The sequence below is a fragment of the Dasypus novemcinctus genome, chromosome 29, assembly GCF_030445035.2.
Source record: "Dasypus novemcinctus isolate mDasNov1 chromosome 29, mDasNov1.1.hap2, whole genome shotgun sequence".
Taxonomy (NCBI): domain Eukaryota; kingdom Metazoa; phylum Chordata; class Mammalia; order Cingulata; family Dasypodidae; genus Dasypus; species Dasypus novemcinctus.
In genome coordinates, this window is record NC_080701.1 from 21,881,003 (window position 1) to 21,904,181 (window position 23,179).

Below are 23,179 nucleotides of genomic sequence, written 5' to 3' on the forward strand. Positions count from 1 at the left end.
CATGACACATCCATTGCATTTGGTAAGTACATCTTTGGGCACCTTTGCACCTCATGGTCAATGGTCCACATCATGGCCCATACTCTCCCACATTCCATCCAGTGGGTCCTGGCAGGATTTACAATGTCCGATGATTGCCCCTGCAGCACCATCCAGGGCAACTCTAAGTCCCAAAGGCGCCTCCACATCTCATCTCTTCCTGCCATTCCCCATACCCATATCAGCCACCATGTCCACTTTTCCCATTCCACTCCAATGCCAACTTTTCTCTGTGGACATTGGATTGGTTATGTCCGTGGCATCTCTATGTCAAGAGGAGGCTCAGATTCCACATGGATACTGGATGCAATCCTCCTGCTTTCAGTTGTAGGCACTCTAGGCTCCATGGTGTGGTGGTTGTCCTTCTTCAACTCCATCTTAGCTGAGTGTGGTGAGTCCAATAAATCAGATTGTAGGTGCTGGAGTCTGTTGAGGCTCAGGGCCTGGCTATCACATTGTCAGTCCAGAGATTCAAATCCCCTAAATATATCTTAAACCCCAACACTAACTGCAACTCCAGCACATTAGCATGAAAGTCTTATGAAGAGAGATCCCATCTGAGTCCAGATTCATCACACATAAACACCAGTTCCAAAGAGGGGCCATCTGATCTGGTAGTTAACCCCATCTGCCATGACCATAACTCCCGTGGGTCTCTTTAGCCCTCAAAGGAACCAATACCAGAAACAGAAATTTATAGTTCTAAATACTTATATTAGAAAAGAGGAAAGATCTCAATAGGTGACCTCGATTTAGAAAAAGAAGAGTAAACTAAACCCAAAGTGAGTAGATATAAGGAAATAAAGATCAAAGCAGAGATAAATGAAATAGAAAATTTAATTCAAAAGAAATAACAATACAGATCACAACCAGGTTCTCTGTATTATACAGTCCAATGTTTTATCCTCTAGCTTTCCTTCTAAAAACGTACATGACCCTAAACTTCCCCTTTCAACCACAATCACCTACATACAATTCAGCACTGTTAATTACACTCACTATGATATGCTACCATCACCTCTATCCATTTCCAAACAGTTTGAATCAACCTAATAAAAAATTCTGTAAAAATTAAGTATTAGCTCCCCATTTTCTACCCTCATTCTATCTCCTGGTAATCTGTATTCTATATTTTAATTCCAGATGTTTGCTCATTATAATTAATTCATATTATTGAGATCATATAGTGTGTGTCCTTTTGTGTCTGGCTTGTTTCACTCAGTGTTTTCAAGGTTCATCCATGTTCTCACATGCATCAGGACTTCATTCCTTCTTACAGCTGAATGATATTCCATTGTATGTATATAGCACATTTTGTTTATCCATTCATCAGTTGATGGACACCTGGGTTTCCGTCTTTCAGCAATTGTGGAAGATGCCACTATGAATATTGGTTTTTCCACTTTGATTTGTTAATGTGGTTAATTGATTTTCTTGTATTGAATTACTCTTGCATACATGTGATAAACCCACTTAATCATGGTTTGTAATTCTTTTAATGTGATTAGATTTGCAAGTATTTTGCAGAGGATTTTTGCATCTATATTCATTAGAGAAATTGATCTGTAAACAACAACAAAAGACAGATTGAATGAAACCAAAGTTGGTTCTTTGAAAAGGTCAATAAAACTGACAAACATTTATCTAGACTGACAAAGAAAAAAAGAGAGTGGATGCAAATAACTAAAATTAGAAATGAAAGTGGGTGGCCATTACTAATGCCCCACAGGAATAAAAATGAGGAGGAGGAGGCTATGAACAATTGTGTGCTCACAAGTGAGAAAACCAAGGTAAAATGGACAAATTCCTAGAAACACAAAAACTAACTGCACTGACTTAAGAAGGAGTAGAAAATCTCAACATATCATTAGCCATTAAAGAGATTGAATCACTAATGGTCATCCTCCCAATAAAGCAAAACTTAGTACCAGATAGCTTCATTGGTGAATTTTACCAAATACTCAAAGAAGAATTAACACAAGTTCTGCTCAAAATCTTCGGAAAATTTGAAGAGGAGGGAACATTTTCTAACTCATTTTATGAGGCTAACATTATCCTAATACCAAAATCAGATAAAGATATCACAAGAAAAAAAATTATAGACCAATATCTCTCATGAATATAGTTGCAGAAATCCTCAACAGAATACTAGGAAACTGAATCTGCAGCATACCAAAATAGTTTTACACCATGAACAAATGTAATTTATCTCAGGAATGCAAGGTGGTTTGATATAAGAAAATCAATGTTATATACCATGTTAATACAATAAGGAAAAATCACATGCTCATTTCGAGGCAGAAAAGTAATTTTACAAAAAAAAAACCACCAAAAAAAAACAACAAAAAAAAACCCCTTCTTGATTAAAACATCCAGAAATCTAATAGAAGGTAACTTCCTCAACATGATACTGGGCATATATGAAAAACCCACAGCTAACACCATACTCAATGGTGTAGTTTCCCCTAAGTTTGGGAATGAGACAAGGATGCTCACTGTTACCCCAGTTATTCAACATCATAATGGAATTTCCAACTAGAACAATTAGGCAAATAAGAAATGAAAGGCATCCAAATTGGAAAGGAAGAATTGGAACTTTCTCTATTTGCAAGTCATGTGATCCTGTATATATATCCCCCCCAAAAAAATCCACAATAAAGCCACTAGAGCTAGTAAACAAGTTTAGGAAAGTGGGACATACAATATCAACATGTAAAAATGTGTGGTGTTTCTATACTCTAGTAATTAATCTGAAAATGAATCAATAAAAATATCCCATTTACAATAGCAACTAAAACAGTAAAATATCTAGGAATAGGGATGTAAAGGACTTGTACATGGAAAATTATGAAACCTTTCTAGAAGAAATAAGATCTAAGTAAATGTAAGTCATTCATTGTTCATGGAATGAAACACTAACTTTTAAGACATCAGTTCTATCCTAAGTGATTTAAAGATTCATTGCAATCCCAGTCAAAGTTATAACACCTTTCTTTGCAAAAATGGGTAAGTTATGCATCAAATTCAAAGAGACCATATCCTGGTCCTTTACCCGCACTTGAGTGCTCATTCCCTAGTCCAGCTCATTGCTTACTGTCCATCCCATTCCTCAGTGACACTTTGCCCCTCAGCCAGTGCCCCTCTCCTTACGTTTAAATGCCACTCGAGTACTGGAGTGGCTGACACCATGCAGGTCCTATTCTCCCTCTCACACCTCTCATCCCTCCAGTTCTGACAGTGGAGAATGACTTTACTCTAGGGACTTCCTTGTCTTGGGGAACTGCTGGAAAAAGCAAACAAAACAGGTGCTGGTGTAGCCTCCAAAATAAACACATCTGCATTTTCAAAAATTCAAATAGATAAGGGGCTCTGAATAGCCATACTAACTTGGAAAAAGAGGAATAAAGATGGAGGCCTCACACTTTCCAGTTTTAAAACATATTACCAAAGTACAATAATCAGAACAATGTGGTACTGGCACAAGGACAGGCAAGGAGACCAGTGGAATCAAATGGAGAGGTAAAAAATAAACCCTCACCTCTATAGGCAGTGGATTTTTTTTTTTTTTTTGAGGTACTGGGACCAGGGACTGGACCTGGGACTTCCAATGTGGGAAGCAGGTACGTGCCTAACCGCTTGAGCCATGTCTGCTTCCTGGCAGTTGATTTAAAAAAAAAAAATTTCATTAAACAATTTAATTTTGGAGTCTATAAGAGGGTAAATTCCCAAATGGAGCAACACACAGAGTATATAACAACATTTTAATATATCTTTCTATTCAACAATCTACCTTTGTGTTTTGCTTTCTGTAACCAAAATGCAGAATAAAAACAATAATACTCTTTTTAAAAAACATCAATTTTATTGATACATATTAATAAAGCAAGCAATTCATCCAAAGTGTACAAAGTGTGTAGAACAATTTCATTACTCCAAAGAGAAAGGCTCCACATCCCTTAGCATTCCTTCCTCAGGCTTACATAACCACTAATCTGATTTCATCTTTACAAATTGATTTATATTCATATTTTATATAAATGGAATCATACAATATGTAATACTCTGTGTCTGGTCTCCTTCACTTAGTATAATTTTTTTTGTCTGATACTAACATTTTATAGTATTTAATATTAACTTATATTTGTTCAGCTTCAAAGAAAAACTGTCATATATACAATTCTACCCATATTTATATTTTACATAATATATTTCTATTTAACATAATATATTTAGTTCATAAAAGGGCAGTCATACAATATTTGTCCTTTTGTGTCTGGCTTGCTTCGCTCAACATGTGTCCTCCAGGTTCATCCCTGTTGTCATATGTTTCATGACTTCGTTTCTTCTTACCGCTGCATAATATTTCATCATGTATATACTCCACAATAAAACAATAATACTCTTAACTCCATGTTCAGTGATTGAATATTTTCAGTGTTTACTTTGAGCACATAGAGCAGAGGCAGTTAATTTTCTGGAACTCTTTATTTCCATTCAGAGCTTAGCAATTACTTAGCTTCACATTATTTGGTCACAAATGACAACGAAATGACCTAAGTAGCTAAAATCATAAAATTTCTATAAGCCAAATTAATGAAATTAATAAAGTTAATATCAAATAACTATATTTGTATACGTTTGATTTGGGCTTTACTAGAAATATGCCAAAATGACAAACTTTAAAAGAATAAAGTCCTTGGGCAGAATAGGAAGAGCAGTTGTATCATCAAAAATTATGAGGACTGTAGATAAAAAGAAATCAGCCCACAATTTTAACCAAAATATAGGAGGAAAGGGTAGTACAAGTTCACAGCTGATGATAGTTCAGTATAATACATTGACCACTCTACCACAAATTTGTTCACTCCTTCAAGAGCTCAGCTTCTGGCTCTCCAGGCATTTTGCTACTGCCCCTCTAAATTTCTTGGTTTCATAAATCACAATAGATAATACTGTGTTCTTTGGATACTATTTCTTAATGACAAGTTTTTAGCCCCTGTTTTCAGGGGAATTGAGATGGCTTTAATTCAGTCTGGTCCTAAGAATTTCTTTCTATTGTTTGTTTAACCATCAAATAACAATATAATATTCTGTTGTTAACCTAAATGGAGGCTAGTGTTGCATGTAAAGAAACTTCAGTAATCTTCAATGGAAAATGCCATAGTATTTGAAAAGTGAGAGTGTTTTTTTTTTGGTTTGCTTGTTTGCTTTTTTGAGGTACCAGGCTGGGGATTGAACCCAGGACCACATATTTGGGAAGCCAGTGCTTAATCACTGGGCTACATTGGGCTTAATCGCTGAGCCACATTGGCTTCCCTGAGCTGTTTTTTTCGTTTGTTTTGTTTGTTGTTTTTTTTGTTTGTTTGATTTTTGTGTTTCAGGAGGCACCAGGGAAATGAACCTGGGATCTCCCATGTGGGAGGTGGCGTTCAACCACTTGAGCCATATCTGCTCCCAAGACTGGTTTGATGCTGATTTTTATTCAAGTGGTACTCCACATCATTAAGTTGGAATAAATCCCAAACTCAGACTTCCTTGCATCACCTCAGTTTAATAATCCAATAAATGACAAAAAAAGCCGAAGAATAAGAACAGTATCATATAGCACAATCAGCTTTGTTTGGTTGCCTTTGGATAAAATCTTCAGTTTCTTCATAGTTTTACCTAGAAAACCAGTTGTAGAATCAAACTGTGATTCCATTTCAGCTAGCAATTTTTAAAAAAGATTTATTTATTTATTTCTCTCCACCCACTCATTGTTTGCACTTGCTGTGTCTGTTCATCTTCCTTATTTCCTTAGGAGGCACCGGGAACCGAACCCAAGATCTCTGATGTGGGAGGGAGGTGCTTAATCACTTGAGCCACCTCTGCTCCCTGCTTTGTTGTGTCTCTCATTATGTTTTCCTCATGTCTCTTATTGCATCCTCTTGTTAGGTCAGCTCACTGCACCTGCCTGTTGCAACAGCTTGCTGTCTTCTTTAGAATGCACTGGGAACTGAACAAGGAACTTCCCATGTGGTAGGCAGGAGCCCAAACTCTTGAGCCACATCTGCTTCCCTAGTAATTTATTTTGATTTTTTAACTTCATGACCTATTTCAATGGAAAGAGATTAGCAGTTACTTTGTTTCTTAGACTTTCAGGGAGCCTCTTATTTTCTTCTCTGCAGGCAGTATGCAGAGCCGCAGTTGGCCATAGTTGCCAGGAGGTGTTCTTCACCCAGGTCTGCAGGCCTCATCCTGCCAGAGGAAGAGGGAAAAGGCAATAGGGGATGGTTAGGAAGGGGCCAGGGGTCACCCAGACTGTGTCTTCAGTCTCAGGGTCCAGCAGAACCCCAACTTTTTCCCGTAAAGTGCCACGGCATTAGTGGAGTCCAAACATCACTGGCAATTGAGTTTTGATCAATGTGCCAAGTCCACTCAATGAAGAAAGAATTGTCTCTTCAACAAATGGTGCAAGGGGAAAGCTGGATATCCATGTACAGAAGAGTAAAGGTAGACACCTATCTCACACCGTATTCAAAGACCAATAAGAAATGGACAGCAAACAGAGCCCAAATTGGTCAGCAGGTAGTCTCTGCATGGTCCAGTGTTGCTGGGATAAGAAGCAAAAATTTGCAAGTAGATCATTAGGTTTTAAAAGAAGAGGTGCCCACTTCCCCTTGTTTTCTGATCATATTTTCATATTGTTTTTTCCTTTCCCCATAAATTTTTCCTTTGGGGGAAAGTTCAGCATATATTGTCCATGGATATATAAAGGCTATATTCTGTGACACCTTGCCCTAAATACACAGACTAATCTCAACTAGTTCCAAAACTGAGTTTTCAGAAGACGATTTCACAATTGCATAAGGTCAGCTGCTTCTGGTGATAGTGCACAAGTTAAAAAAAAGAAAAGATCAAATATTTAAAATTAGGGAATTGTTTCTTAGACATTACACCAAAAACACAAGCAACTAAAGAAAAATAGATAAATGGGACTTCATTAAAATTTAAAAAAAAATTTGTGCCTTAAAGGTCATTATCAAGAAAACCTACAGAATCGGAGAAAATATTTGAAACCATACAACTGATAAGGGATTAATAGCCTCAATATCCTCAATATGCAAAGAACTCTTAAAACTCCACAACACAAAGACAGCAACCTAATTTAAATAATGGGCAAAGGACTTGAATAGACATTACCCTAAAGAAGATACACAAATGGCCAATATGCACATGAAAACATGCTCAACATCATTAACCATTAGAAAAATGCAAATGAAAAGTACAATGAGATACCATTTTACCCACTGGAATGGCTAATATTAATTAAGAGTGTTAGGGAAGTTGTGGAGAAATAGGAACATTCATTCACTAGTGGTGGGAACATAAAATGGTGCAGTCACTGTGGAAAATGGTTTGGTAGTTACTCAGAATGTTAAGAATAGAATTACCAACTGACCCAGCAATCCCTCTTCTAGATGTATATCCAAAAGAATTGAAAGCTTGGACTCGAACAGTTATTTGCACACAAATGTTCATAGAGGCATTATTCACAATTTCCAGAAGTTGGGAGTGACACAAGTGTCACAATCAATGGAAGAATGGAAAAAGATAATGTGGTGTATACATACAAGGATTATTATTTTGCCATAAAAAGAAAGATGTTCTTATACATGCTGGAACATGGGTGAACCTTGAAGATATCATGCTGAATGAAATAAGCCAGATATAAATAAGTATATATTATATGATATCAATTTTATGAAATAATTAGAATATGGAAATTAATAGTCAGAAATTAGAATACAGGTTACCAGAGGCCAGGGCAGGAGAGGGGAATGGGGAATTAATACTTATTTGATACCGAGTTTTTGTTTGTGGTGATGGAGTAGTTTTGATAATGAATCATGATGATATTACCACAACATTGTGAATGTAATTTATATCAGTGAATTGTATACTTGAAAGTGGTTGTAATGGGAAACTTTGTTGTATGTATGTTGCTAGAATAAAAATTTAGAAAACCCCTTAGAATTGTGTCACATAAAGAGTGAATCCTAATGTAAACTACAGATGACAGGAAAAACTATTTATGAGGGGTAGGGTACATGGAACTCTGTACTTTCTGCATGATCTTTCTGCAGATCTAAACCTACATCTGCTTTAGTAAAGGCAAAAAAAAATTTTTTTTAAGTAGAAAGTTATGAGGGGAATGAAGAGGAAGTGGTATATTTGAAAATAAAGAGCAGATGGCTATGCCCAGGAGTGGCGCAGCACACACGGAGAGCTAACACAGCAAGATAATGATGCAACAAAAAAGAGACACAGATTCCTGGTGCCACTGACGAGAATGCAAGCAAACACAGAAGAACACACAGCGAATGAACTCAGAGAGCAGACAACGGGGGGCGGGAAAAAAAAATTCTTTAAAAAAAAAAAAGAGCAGATGGCTAAAAGAAGAATGTGATCAACAGTGTAAAGTCCTTTAGAGTAGTTTTACTTGTCCTAAGTTGCCTTTTGAATTTGACAACCAGGAGTCATCAGTAACTTTTTTGAGAGTAGGTTTAGTGGAAGATTCCCAGCAGAATCTAGTGTGAATGATCTAGTCAAGTTATGAGGGTTTGAGGAGCAATCCAAATGAAAATAGCATAAGTGTGAACTTGGAATTTCAGTTTCAGTACATATGTTAAGATAAATATCACTTTTACACAACACTTCTTTACTAGTTTGTAACTAATATATATGCATGGTAGTAAAATTTAGAAAGAAGGAACAGAAAACTCTCATAATCCTACATCTAATTCAGTTCATATTTTTGTGAAAGGAGTCTGTTAAGATAGGAAAATTATTTTACTCGAGTAAGTAAAAATAAATTTTTGAAAAACACTGTATGTCAAAAGAAAATACTACTTAATGTCAAGAGTGGGCAAACTTTTTCTTTTTTGGTAAAGGTTCAGGTAATAAACATTTTAGGCTTTGAGGGCCATACTGCCTTTGTTAAAACTACTCAACTCTGCTATTGTATTATGGAATCAGCCATATTACATTATGTACACAAATGGGCATGGCTACACTCCAGTAAAGCTTTATTTACAAGAATAGATGGTGGGCTGAATTTGAGCTCCAGGTATTAGTTTGCTAACAACTGCTTTATATATTTCAAAAAGAATAACTTCACATTTTCTTTTATTTTCAGATTTTTTTTATCAGATAATTTTGTGGTTTATTTGTATAATCAAGGGTCTGTGCATTCACGTTCTTCAGATATTCAGGTAAGATTTAGGTTCTATGTTTTACAGATTTTAAAAGCCATTTTTACATTGAATACTTTTCTAAAACAAAGTATTCAGGATTCACTAGAGATATGGTTAATGTATTCATGATTTGCCTCATTTTCTCTATGATTAGGTTATCCTGAAGTCTTGGTAAACTCAAAGACTAAGTAGATTGATTCAGCACCTTCCACACTGCATAGATACTAGGATTTATTTATTATTTATATTTTATTGAAAAATGAATAAATTTAATAAAAGGTAAACAAATATTTTTGGATACCAAGTGCAGATCAAAATTCTTTCTTTATTTACTCCATGCCAGCCATCAATAAATCTTATTACCCTTTCTTTAAAAATATATATCCAGAATCTACCCTTTTACTTCTGTTTCTATCCACCGATACCACCCTTTTCCCAAGTAAACATCATATCTAGTTTGGATTCTTTCTGAATTTGGGACCCAGGATAGAAAGCAATCAACTCAGGCTATCAGGTTGCTTGGAAAGAATTGTTCTGACTAGTAATTTGGAATTATACCAAAATCCCCATAAAGTAGAACTGGTTTCAAGAAGAGCTAACACAGTGTGCTGATGACTTGATGAAGTAAGTAGGTATTGGAAGGGTGGAACCAAATCAGAACTGAAAAGGTCAGTTTACACATTAAACTTGGTCAAACCAGATTTTGTAAACTGAGGATCTAAATTTATGTAATGGAATATAAACTTATCTTTAAATTCTTAAAATATAGAATAACACTTTAGAAGCAGAATGCAGTATGTAATCCCAAGTAATAATCTTAAATTACAGTGGTTAAAAGTTAAAATGGCAAATATGGGAAGAATTTTTTTCTGAGTGTCATTTTACATATACTAACATGAACTGTGTAGCCTATTAAAATATTTAGAAGGTTCATCTAATATTGAAGTAGGAAAACATAGAAAGTTTTGTCAATTTTTCAGTAACAGCTTAATTTTTTTCTTTTCTAGTATCATTGCTACTACCAAGGATATATTGAAGGATATCCAAATTCTGTTGCCACACTCAGCACATGCTCTGGATTGAGGTTATTTTCTGTCATTGATTACAGAATACCATAGTTATGGTATTTGATTACATTGAATTTGTCGTGTTTATATTAAGTGTGGACCTGGAAGAGGATTTCCATGTGGAAAATATTTCAATGATATTATCCTCTGAACATGGTTTCTCTTCTCCTCTGTCCCCCTCCTTTCCTCATTGACTAGGCATTTCTTACCTCCATGAAGTTTTAGACTCCCTAGAACCCTTGCTCACTTTCTTGTTTTTTTCTTAACTACATAACATGACAATTGAAGGTGTTTGACTCAGCTAAATTTAGGTTAGCTTATTTTTCCAGCAAATAGAGTATTTATGATATCCACCATGGACCAGCTACTATCCTAGTGTTTGGAGATATAAAGATAAATAGGCATGTTTCTTTCTGGAGGAAATCATCTTCAGAGCATGGAGGCAAATTGTATATAAACAAATGATTATTAATATAATACTCATATTTTTCTATTTACATCATTATCTTCAGCTTCCCAGGAGTTGATGCATTCCCTCTACAGCACTGTAACACAATTGGTCAAGCCCAGGAAGGCTTCCCAAATAATTTGATATTCCAGAGACACCACACGGGAGCCCAGCAGGAGTAGACACACCTTTATTACTTACAAACCTTATGGCAGCAGGTCGAGAGGAGCTCTGTGCCACCTCTCGGGGGATAGAGGCTTGTGAAGGTATTACAATGGAGGGGAGATGGGGCAGTGCCCAGAAAAGCTACAGAAATGCTACAGGAATATGCTTGTGCATGCGATTCTCAAAACATTCTCACCAGGCTCTTTATCTTTAAGGACTAGGCTGCTGGCCAGTTCAACCTGTCCATATTCCAGGGCCTCAAGTTCTTGGAAAGGGCATTTTGCCTTCATTTATCCCACAAGTACTTAGAGAGTTTTTCATTCTGTCAGAAAATTCTCCATCTTTGCTTTCAGGAATGAGTGTTCTTCAGTGTTTTTTATGTGGAAACCTGAAATTTGACTTTCAGGGGATAGCGATTCAAATTGTCCCCTATATTAGTGAAGAACAGCTATACAAGCAATTTACTCTTTAAAATTTTGGTTTTAATGTCTTATTCAGACTATGTACATAAATTAATAAATGCTTTTATATAATTACTATTAAATTTTATTTTGACAAATTAATCAGTATATATATTTTTTATTATACCAGCAGTATAACTATTTTCAAATATATTGGAAATCAGAGATAAATTTATCAAGAATTATTTTTACTATGCTTTATTTAATTCACTCACTTTGTAAACAAGAGAATTATTTGATTGTTGTAATACTATGTATAACCTATAAACTAGCAATTGCTCAAATAATTTCTTTTGCTTTTGTAATTGTAAAACCATGAGATGGAAAGTTGTTTTTTGTGAATTTTGGACATCTTTTGTCTCTTGAGAATCATCTCGAAACCATAAAGGCTTTGAGTCAAAATACTGGGCTCAAAAACATTTTGTATTTTTTTTCTTTTGGATCCTGTCAGAGTTTCATAATACAGGCTTGATTAAAAGCACTTAAAATTGTATCATTAATATTACAGAGGAATATTGCAGTTTGAAAATGTTTCTTATGGAATTGAGCCTCTGGAATCTGCAGTTGATTTTCAGCATGTTCTTTATAAATTAAGGAATGAAAACAATGAATTTCCAATTTTTACTGAAAATAGCAGAAGTATAGAAACAAATGAATCGATGGACTCTAACATTTTTATAAGTGGAAAAGTGAGTTGTTTATATTTTATTATTATGTTTATGTTTGAAGAAGTCATTGCTTCTCTTTAATTTATTCTTAAAAATAAATTAGCCTATTGTATTGCTGTAGCAAATATCCTTTCTTTATACCAATTTAATCTATTATTTACTTTTCATGACTGGTTTTATTTTAGTTTTTATTTTGTTATATTATTATTACTTAAAAATTACCTAGTGTATATTCAATGTAAGCTTAGAAACACTCTTGCTTTTCTCTATTCCTGAAAGTTATTCAGTAAAGCTAATATTTACTTTGTTTACAATGTTGGTGCTCTGCCTAGACTCTTCAGATCCACCTTTGAAAAATTATAGATCTTTACTTGCAAACACTCATGAAGTGCATAATACCTGTTAAAAAGAAATTGGTATGTATAGTATATACTTGTTCATACTCATAACAACTCTAGGATAAAGCACTGGACTTCACTTCAGAACTGAGGAAACTAAATCACAGAAAATTTCAATAACAAGGACACAAGAATGTGACAGTGGAAATTAGAACTCATGGTGTCTGTTGCCAGAATCTAGACAGCTGATCAATAGATTGTTACCTTGTTAATCATTACTGATACCCATGAAACTCTGCTTGATCACAGCCCCTGTCTCTCCACAGAGGCCCTCAGGTCTCTTTTTACCATAATTTTGTGGGCGTAGAGTACATGTCACCTCTCTGCTTATACTTTTACTTTTAGCACCTAGCCCTTGTAACTCTTTTTATTTTTATTGGACGGCCCTTCAGCTACTGCATCTACTTTCCCCAGATGGTAGGAAAGTCCCTTCTACTGGAGCTAAGGTGGTCCTTAGCTAGTGCCTCACTGATGTGGGAGAAGGGGAGCTCAGCCTCCTTGCCACAGTTTAGGACAACTCTGAGGCTTAACTTATACTTCAGTTTCTTTGTTAGACTTTGCCTGACAGTACATCCTTTCTTGGCTTGATCCAGTTCCCAGTCCTGCTCTTCCCACTCCTTAACTGGTCTCTCCTTAATAAATTATTTACACATGAATCCTTGTCTTAGGTCGGTCTCTGGGAAGACACACAATTACCTTTAAAGTTTTTTACATATATTTGCTTCATAATAAAGTGGTGGTTTCAGATTTGAGCACATGTGTCTGTCATTCTCTCAATCTCAATACAAAAAAAGTAAAGAAGTATAAAATATGGAAAACCCTAGAACAATTCTAGTAAGACAAGGCTGCTATCTAATTTCCAGAAATATTGGTGAATTTTAGCTTAATATAGTTCAGTTAAGACCAAACTGGAGAAAGAAACTGAAGCCAAGTTGCACTTCTGTCCTTGATAAAGTGGCATGCTCTTCTGGAAAGTAAGTAGAGAAGCTCTGGATTCACAGGGATTACCCTATGCTTATCTGGACAAGTGTTGGGGGATGGGGAAATGTGCAGCTCTGCTTATAGTGAATACTCTGGTTTTGTTTCTATGAAAAAGCATTTCTCCATTTTTGAAATAATATTTTTGACAGTTTTTTTCTTTCATCACTTTCAAGATATCACACCTTTGTCTTTTGGCTTGCATGCTTTCTGAAGAGAATTATGCAATAATTTTCATCTTTGTTTCCCTGTATGTTATGTTATTTTTTACTGGTTACCTTCAAGATTTTACCTTTCAACAGTTTGAATATGTTGATTACGCATTGTTTTGTTGGTTTTTGGCATTTATCATACTTGGTGTTTTCTTAGTTGATGCCTTTTATTTTAAAAATAATGTTACTCCTCCTGTAATAAGAGGGAGGCTTTCTCTGGCCTCCTGCCTGTCCCTTAAACATATGGATCACCCAAGAGATCCATAGAAAATAGCCTTTGAGGGGTTGCACAATTCCTCCTGTATCTATCTTTTGCTCCTAGGCATGATATGCACTCACATAAGTGCACACTTTGATTTTAATAATTTGTTAAAATTTTTAGCTTAAATCTTCTTAACTGCTTATTTGATACTCTGAATTCCTCCCATGTTCTTCCCCAGTTAAGCCAGAGCTTATGTCTAATCTCTTCTTTGAGGCTTTTGGTTGCCCTGGACTTTCTGAGGGGTTTGAGAAAAATGATTTTTCTTCCTTCTTCTTAAATGGTACTGACACTTTGTAGGTATCTACATTTTGAACCACATTTCCCAGTATTTTTAAATACATGTAGGACATTTATAAAAAAGCATAAACTCAGTCATAAAGTCAGTCTCAACAGATCTACAAAGATTGATATCACTCACCGTTTTTTTTTTGACTCCAATACTTTTATCCTAGGAATCGCGAATAAAAAATAACAAGGAAATTCAAATGTTTATGTCTTTGGAAATTAAAAGTAATACTTCTATATAACAAACACATGGGTCACAGAAGAAATCATTAGAAATTTGAAAAGAGTTTTAACCATGTGATAACAAAAATTCTTTTACTAATTTTTGGGGATGAAGACAAACTGATACTTAAGTGGGAAATTTATAGTCATAAATGCCTATATTAGAAATGCAGAAAGCCTAGAAATAAACAAGCTAGACATCTTCAGGAATTAGAAACAGGAAAGAAAACTAAAAGCAAAAAAGTAATATGGAAATAATAGTTAAGAGTTGAAATTAATAAATAGAAAGCAAACATCCAATAGAGAGGATTAATAAAATGGACAAACTCCCAAATGTACTGGTCAAAAAATTCTCAGCTTTGCTCTTTTCTAATGGTTGGAAACAAGTCACCGGTCCTATCCATACTCAAGAAGGGAGGGAATTACACAAGGACATGAATGCTAGCAAGCAAGGATAATTGTGGGGCTCTCTTAGAATCAGTCTGCTACAAAATGATCTACAAAATCTACAGTAAACATTATCTTTAATGATAAAAACTTGTACACTTATCTTTTGAGTTAAGAAACAGAACAAGAATGCCTTCTATCGTCACTTCTATTCCATATTGTACTGTATCAAGGTAAGAAAAAGAGTTGAAATTTCAAGAAATAAAATAATATTATCAGATGAATCTGATTATATAGATTGTAAATCTGGAAGTTTCTAAAGATAAATTATGGGAATTAATAGAATTTAATAAGGTGGGTGGAAAGAAAGAATATTTTAAAATTTACTTGTTTATTTCAGCAACAACAGATACAAAATGAAAGTTAAAATGGCATAGTTTTAATTTCTTAAACCAGATGTTTATAGAAATTTACAAAGGTTTTTTTATTAATTTGATAAAACAAATTCTTAAACCAGATGAATATTGAGATTTACATGGATTCTTGTATTTAATAAAACAAATTCTTAAAATGATACCATTTTTTTAGCTCTAAAATGGTCACGTAATGGGGAACAAATAGAACAAAAGAGGTGTAAGAACTGTAGGGAACACTGAGGTATGTATTTATAAAAATCTCACCAGTGTTTTCTTTTCATGGTGATGGGAAGGATGTTAATAATCTAATTCTTAAATTTTTAGGGAACGCAAGGGGCAATATGAGCAAGAAAAAGAGCAACCTGGCTCTGTCAGATATTAAGACTTTTTATAAAGCTATTGAGATATAATAAGGTAGTGTTGATGCAGAGATAGAAAAATAGACCAATGGATCAGAATAGAGTGCTTACAGAAGGACCCATAAATATATGGAGACTTGATTTAAGACAAAGATGGCTTTGCAAAGTAGTGAATAAGAGACAGAGTTTTAAATAAATGGTTCATATGGAAAAAATGAAATTGGCCCCCTAGCTCAACCCATATATAAAAATCAAAAAGCTTTTTATAATATAGGAGAATATGTTCATAACTTTGGGATAGTGCAAGAATTCTTAAAAATACACCAACAGTATTTTTTATAATTGAAAGTGCGATAAATTTGACTACATAAACTTTAAAATCATCCTACCTGGGAAACGGACTTGGCCCAGCAGTTAGGGCATCCGTCTACCACATGGAAGGTCCGTGGTTCAAACCCCGGACCTTCTTGACCCGTGTGGAGCTGGCCCATGCGCAGTGCTGATGCGCGCAAGGAATGCCGTGCCACGCAGGGGTGTCCCCTGCATAGGGGTGTCCCACGCGCAAGGAGTGCGCCCCGTAAGGAGAGCTGCCCAGCGCGAAAGTGCAGCCTGCCCAGGAATGGCGCTGCCCACATGGAGAAATGACACAACAAGATGACACAGCAAAAAGAAACACAGATTCCTGTGCCGCTGATAACAACAGAAGCGGACAAAGAAGACGCCCCAAATAGACACAGAGAACAGACAACCGGGGTGGGGGGCGGGGAAGGGGAGAGAAATAAATAAATAAATCTTTAAAAAAACAAAACAAAAAAAAAAAAAAAGAAAAAAAGGTCATCCTACCTTATGTTTCTTTTTTTACTTTTCAGTTTTTCTGAGACTTATACCTTACGAATGGCTTATAATATGATTTAATTTTATAAAATTCTATTTAAGAACAATTCTCCTTTAGCACAAATTATATTTAATTAATATTTTTATAATTATTTTACTCCCATCTTTTGAGTTTGCTATTTACCAAGGTTTTCTTTCTTTTCCTCCTCCTCTCCTTTCTTCCTTTTTGTTCTTCCCATCCCATGTTGATTTTAGTGCCTTTTTCTTCTTATTTAGGAGGACATTAATATTCTTTTAATTATTTAAAGGGCTCTTAACAATTTTTACTCTTTTTTTCTGCCAGGCTCTATGTTAATAAACTCTCTTATTTTTACTATATCTGAAAATGTCTTTATTTTTCTCTTCAGTAATAGTTTGCTTGATATAAAAATATATATTTATAGATTTCCCCCTTCATTATTTTTATAATAGCAACCCATTTTATTATGACATCTATTGATGTTGATAAGTGTGCTGTTGATTTAAATGTTATTTGTTTTTAGCAACTTTGTACTTTCTGTCAATTTTAGAGATTTTCTTTGTCTTTAATATTTTTGCCATTTTACTTTTAAGTAAATTTTAAAGTGTTCTTTTTTCATTTTATCATTTTGAGATCACTTACTTTTCTGTTTAATTTTTTCTATTTATGTAATGTATCCACATATTCACATAGACTTGCAAATACAAATTCATAAATATTTTAGTACAATATTCTTTCATCCTTTTCATTTACTACTTGGTCATCCCTTCCTCTCAACCTCATCCATCTGAGGTCTCCTTTCTCAAGGTAACTCATGTCAATAAAATAATATTTGTTTCTTTAAGCATATGATACATAAATTGATCTTTTAACTTAAAAGGGCCTCGAAAATATGTCAGTTTAGGAAACCTAGCTGTCTTCTTTGCATTGATGATAATTTAAAGGCAAGAAATATTTGATCAGAACTTTTATTTCAAATACTTTATCAGTTATTTTAAAATTATATATTTGGGCACTACTGGGTCATAAAATAGGTATAGGGATAAAAGAAGTCCAAGAGGAAAGCAGGCATTCAGACCAGGAGGGAAAGACTCAGGTCAGGGTAAGTGTTCCTTTGTTTTTGGAAAATATCTCAACAGAGTTAAGTTTCATGGGCACAGAGATATATTTTAGGGAGGATAAGCTAAATTATTCCATAACTACCTGGGTATTGAAAGTATCATATTATGAGTTAAATAAAAAAATTCATAAATGTATTGAATGTTTATTCTATACTCTCATGGGGAAAAACAAATAGTCAAGTCATGGAAGTCAGTGGAGGAAGTAAAGAAGTAGACAAGAAAGGAAAACATAGTGGACACTCTTAGCTAACCTTCCTTTAACTGGTTAACTGAATTTAACTAATATATTCTCTGTTCTCACTGTAAACCTAAATGCCTCATGGCCATAGTATTTTAGATACTGGATTCTAGTAGGCTATAGTGTTGAGTATCCATGCCTTATGGTTCTCATCTACTGAATTTTCTTACCAATTCAATATATTATGTTTATATTTAAACCTATTGTTGAAATTATATTTATTTTAATTATGTAATTTTAACAAATCAATTTTATTGATACATATTAATAAACATAAATCCATCCAAAATGTATAATCGATGGTATTTGGTATATTCACATAGCTCTGCATTCATCACTTCAATCATTATTAGAGCACTTTTATTATTCCAATGATAGTAAATAACTAAAAAAAAAAACAAACCCCTCATCATCTCTAATCTCTCTATGCTTCCCTTGCTGGACATAGCTGCTATGCTGTTTCTGTCTCTCTAGTTTATTTGCATGTATAATTTGTAAAAACAGTCTTTTATATGCAATATTACCCATATTTGCATTTCATATGAAGTTTCACTATGTTATACAGTCCTATGTTATATGTTTGCTTTCCTTATAGTAATATACATGTTTTTAGACTTTCCCTTTCAACTACTGTCAATAGCTCTGCTAATTACAAACACTATGATGTGCTTTCACCATTTCTGTTTATTTCCAAAGCTTTACAAACAACCTTTTTACCAATTTTGCACAAAATAACCCTCAGCTTTCCTTTTCTACCCTCATTCTATTTTCTGGTGACCTATATTCTAATTATTAACTCCATGAGTTTACACAGTATATTTAGTGCTAAATAGCTCAATCATACAGTATTTGTCCTTTTGTGTCTGATTTTCTTCACTCAACATCATGTCCTCCAGGTTCACCCATGTCATATGTTTCACAACTTCATTCTTACAACTACATAATATTCAATTGTGTGTATATGCCATAATTTGTTTATCCATTCATCGGTTGATGGACACCAGGGTTGTTTCCATCTTTTGGCAATTATGAATAATGCCACTATGAACATCAGTGTGCAGATGTCTGATCATGTCACTGCACTTGGTTCTTCTGGGTATATACCTAATAATGGTATTGCTGGATAATATGGCAAGTTTATATTCAGTATCCTTAGAAACTGCCAAACAGTCCTTCAAAGTGACTGTACTATTCTCATTCCCACCAACAGTGAATAAGTGTTCCTCTCTCTCCACATCCTTTCCAACACTTGCAGTTTTCCAAACTTCTAGCACAATATTGATAGTGGGCATCCTTGTCTTGTTCCTGATCTCAATTGGAAAGCTTTCAGGGTTTCACTGTTGAGTACAATGCTAACTGTAAGTTTTTCATATATACACTTTACCAGATCCACCTTTGAAAAATTATAGATCTTTACTTGCAAATCCCTCAGTGCCAGGGAAGCTCATTCCTGGGAGTCATGTCCCATAATGGGGAGGGGGGTGTAGTGAGTTTATGTGAATTTATTTGGAGAGTTTGGCTTAGAGAGAAGCCCATTTTAGTAAAGAGGAGGCAACTCTTAGGCATTAATTTTGGTTAGGCTTAAGTTCATTATTACAGGAATAAGGTTCATAGCCTGTTTTCCTTTATTCACCCTCATTTTTGAAGGATAATTTTGCCAGATACAGAATTCTTGACAGCAATTTTTCTCTTTCAGTACCTTAAATACATCATGCCACTTTCTTCTATCCTCCATGGTTTCTGATAAGAGGTCGACACTTAATCTTTTTCAGGTTCCCTTGTATGTGATGCTTTGCTTTTCTCTTGCTGCTTTCAGTATCCTCTTTTTATCCTGATATTTGTTATTCTGAATGGTAAGTGTCTCAAAGTAGGTTTATTTGTATTTATTCTGTTTGGGGTGTATAGTCCTTCTTGGATATTGATATTTATGGTTTTCATAAAAGTTGGGACATTTTCAGTCATTATTTCCTCAAATATTCTTTCTACCCCTTTTCCATTCTCTTCTTCTAGGACATGATAATGTATAAGTTTGTATATTTCACATTGTCATTCAATTCCATGAGACTCTGTTCCATTTTTTACATTCTTTTCTCTTTATGTTCTCCTATCTTTTCCAGTTTGGATGTTCTGTCTTTGAAATCATTAATTCTGTCTTAGAGCAATCAAATCTGCTGTTATATGCCTCTAATGTATTTTTAAGCTCATCCATTTTCTCTTTCATTCCCATAAACCATTACTTTTTTTTTTTGCAAGCTTTCAAATTGTTCTTTATGCTCACCCAGTGTCTTCTTAATATCTTTTATCTTTTTACTCATATTTTCTTTGAATTTCTTGACTTGATTTTGGAGATTTGTGTGAATATCATTGATTGTCTTAAATCCTGTATTTCTTCAGCATATTTGGTTTATTCTTTTGTCTGGTCCATCTCTTACTGTTTTCTAGTATGGCTTGTAATTATTTGCTGATGTCTAGGCATCTGAATATCTTGTTGAATTTACTCTGATGGTCCATTTCTCTGTCTTGCGTCATGTTTTTTCCACAGTTCTTTGATTTTTGGTTTAACTTATTCTAAGTCTTTAAAATTGCCCAACTTAAGTTATCAAAATTGGGCCAGGGACTCACTGATGAGGCATAGATTTTCTCCCAGTGGGCTTAAGAGAGAACTAAAAGTAGTTTTTCTCCATGAAATTTCCATATTGGCCAGCAGATGCTGCTGCTAGTGAATTTTTCACAGAGGTGCTTTCCAGTGTTTCTGGTCTGCCCAGAGTCAAGGGTAGGCTCTGCTGGCCAAATTCACTGAAGAGAAGCCCTCTGACTAACCCTCCATCTTCCCTTGTTTCCCTTGTAACAGCTGACAGGGAGGAAGACATCTGTTCCCCTTCAATCAGCTGCAGTGAGCCAGGGGTTTTATCTAGGCTTGCTGTCTTGAGGGTAGGGGAGGGAGCCTTTCCTAGCTGCCACAGGCATTTAGTAACTTGTTTGTTTTTCATGTTCTTTGCTTTGAGTTCTTTGTTTCTCTGTTTCTCACTCTCCTGGGAGTTGTGGATCACTGTCCTGGATGCTGATCCCCAAAACAGGTCCTTTGACAGCTTTTGGTCCTTTCTCTGTTGTTTTTATGAGATAGTTGAGCCTTTCCTGCCTACTCTGATGCCATCTTCTTAATTATATAGTTTTATTCAATGTTACTGACTTCTGTATGAAAGAACTCTAAAAGATAGGAAGAAGTACAGCAATTAAGAAGGCTTCTGTGTAGTTTCTTTTACAATTTTTTTTCTTTTTCTTTTTTTCTTTTTTCTTCTTTATTTTCTTTTAAATGTTACATTAAAAAAATATGAGATCCCCATATACCCCCCCACCTCCCCTACCCCACTCCTCCCACATCAACAACCTCTTCCATCATCATGGCGCATTCATTGCACCTGGTGAATACACTTTGGCGTACTGCTGCACCACATGAACACTGTAGTTTACACTCTCCCCCAGTCCACCCAGTTGGCCATGGCAGGACACACAATGTCCAGCATTTGTCCCTGCAGCACCACCCAGGACAACTCTAAATCCTGAAAATGCCCCACACCACACCTCTTCTTCCCTCTCCCTACCACCAGCAGCTACTGTGGCCATTTTCTCCACATCATACTACAATTTCTTCCCTTGCTAATCACAATAGTGCCCCAGCAGAACACCAGTAAGTCCACGCTAATCCATACTCCATTCCTCCATCCTGTGGACCCTGGGATGGTTATGTCCAGTCCCCCTCTACATCAAGAGGGGGCTTAGATTTCACATGGATGATGGATGCATTTCTCCTGCTTGCAGTTGTAGGCACTCTTGGCTCCCTGGTGTGGTGGTCGACCTTTTTCACCTCCCTGTTAGCTGGCCAGGGTAAGTCCAATAAACCAGAGGGTAGGAGTTGCAAGTCCACTGAGGCTCAGGGCCTGGCTATCACATGGACAGTCCAGAGATTCTGGTTTCCGGTAAAAGTAACAGAAGAAGCATGTGTAGAAAGGTCATATCTGAGTCCAACTCCATCATACTCAGGGACACAAACTCCAAAGTAAGGCCAACTGACATGGCACTGAACTCCAGAGCCATCTGCCATGACCATAGAACCTGTGGGTCTCTGTAGCCCTCAGGAGAACCAGTACCTGGGTTTCTATCTACTTTGGCTGACTCTGGTACCCTGCTGAGGTGTGTATAAGCGTTACCCCTCTGGTGACCTCCTGACTCTTTTGGAGACTCATAGCCATATAAACTCATTTGTCCTTTCCATTTCCCCCTTTTATCCAAAGTCAAAAAGCAGTTTTTAACACCTGATATTACATGTAGGCTGAGATATTCTGCTAGTCTGAGTTGGCCCTTTTATTCAAGGTCTTTTTCTAGTTACATCATCATCTGGTGCTTGGTAGTAATCCCTCAGCACCAGGGAGGCTCATCCCCGGGAGTAATGTCCCACACTGGGGAGAAGGCAGTGCATTTACTTGCTGAGTTTGGCTTAGAGAGTGGCCACATTTGAGTAACATGGAGGCTCTCAGGAGGTAACTCTTATGCACCCTGCAGCTCTAGGCCTAGTTCATGTTCCAGGCACACAGGCTCATAATGGGAGCCATCAGTATCAAGGGCTCACTGTTGGACCATCCATCTTTATTGGTCTTTGCCATTGCACTTGGGGGATTGTTGCTGTCCCATTGGGGAATGTGATAAAGCTCACCTGGCTCAGAATTCAGCACTCCATTAGCTGTTGTTTCCAACTGAAACCACTATGAAAATATTCAAACATTTTTATTTATAATTTTCTTTTAATTCTCTATTTATTTAAAAATATCAAACCTGGGAATTATGACTGCATTATAGGTGAATATAATGTAAAAAAACATAAAGAATGCCATTCATTAGATTTATACTCAAACAGAAGACTTTGGGCTTACATTGAAATATTCATGAATAACTCACATTTATGTACTTTAGGATAAAATAAATTATGTTTTATATGGATTATCTTATAGAATTGCATGCTTTAACTACTTTTTTATTTTTTTTAAACTTCTCTCCCCTCCTCCCCTACCCCAGTTGTCTGTTCTTTGTGTCTATTTGCTGTGTGTTCTTCTTTGTTCGCTTCTATTGTTGTCAGCAGCAGGACAGGAATCTGTTCTTTTTGTTGCATCATCTTTCTGCATCAGCTCTCTGTGTGTGCGGCACCATTCCTGGGCAGGCTGAATTTTCTTTCACGCTGGGTGGCTCTCCTTACGGGGCATACTCCTTGCTCATGGGGCTCCCCTATGCAGGGACACCCCTGTATGGCATGGCACTCCTTGCACGCATCAGCACTGTGTGTGGGCGAGCTCCACATGGGTCAAGGAGGTC

The 23,179-nt window shown here is 35.7% G+C and overlaps 1 protein-coding gene across 6 annotated transcripts in view; it reads left to right on the plus strand.

Moving 5' to 3' along the window:
- Nucleotides 1-23,179, plus strand: part of ADAM32 (ADAM metallopeptidase domain 32) — a 269,013-nt gene that overhangs the window by 36,743 nt on the left and 209,091 nt on the right. For all 6 annotated transcript variants that reach the window (XR_011647754.1, XR_009184075.2, XM_058290128.2 and 3 more), the window contains exons 4-6: nt 9,218-9,293; nt 10,283-10,359; nt 11,925-12,105. Coding sequence is in view for 4 of the 6 variants with exons in the window: in XM_058290128.2 (XP_058146111.1) it covers nt 9,218-9,293; nt 10,283-10,359; nt 11,925-12,105 (334 nt within the window). In the remaining 2 variants the exon portion in view is untranslated. The remainder of the gene's footprint in view (nt 1-9,217; nt 9,294-10,282; nt 10,360-11,924; nt 12,106-23,179) is intronic.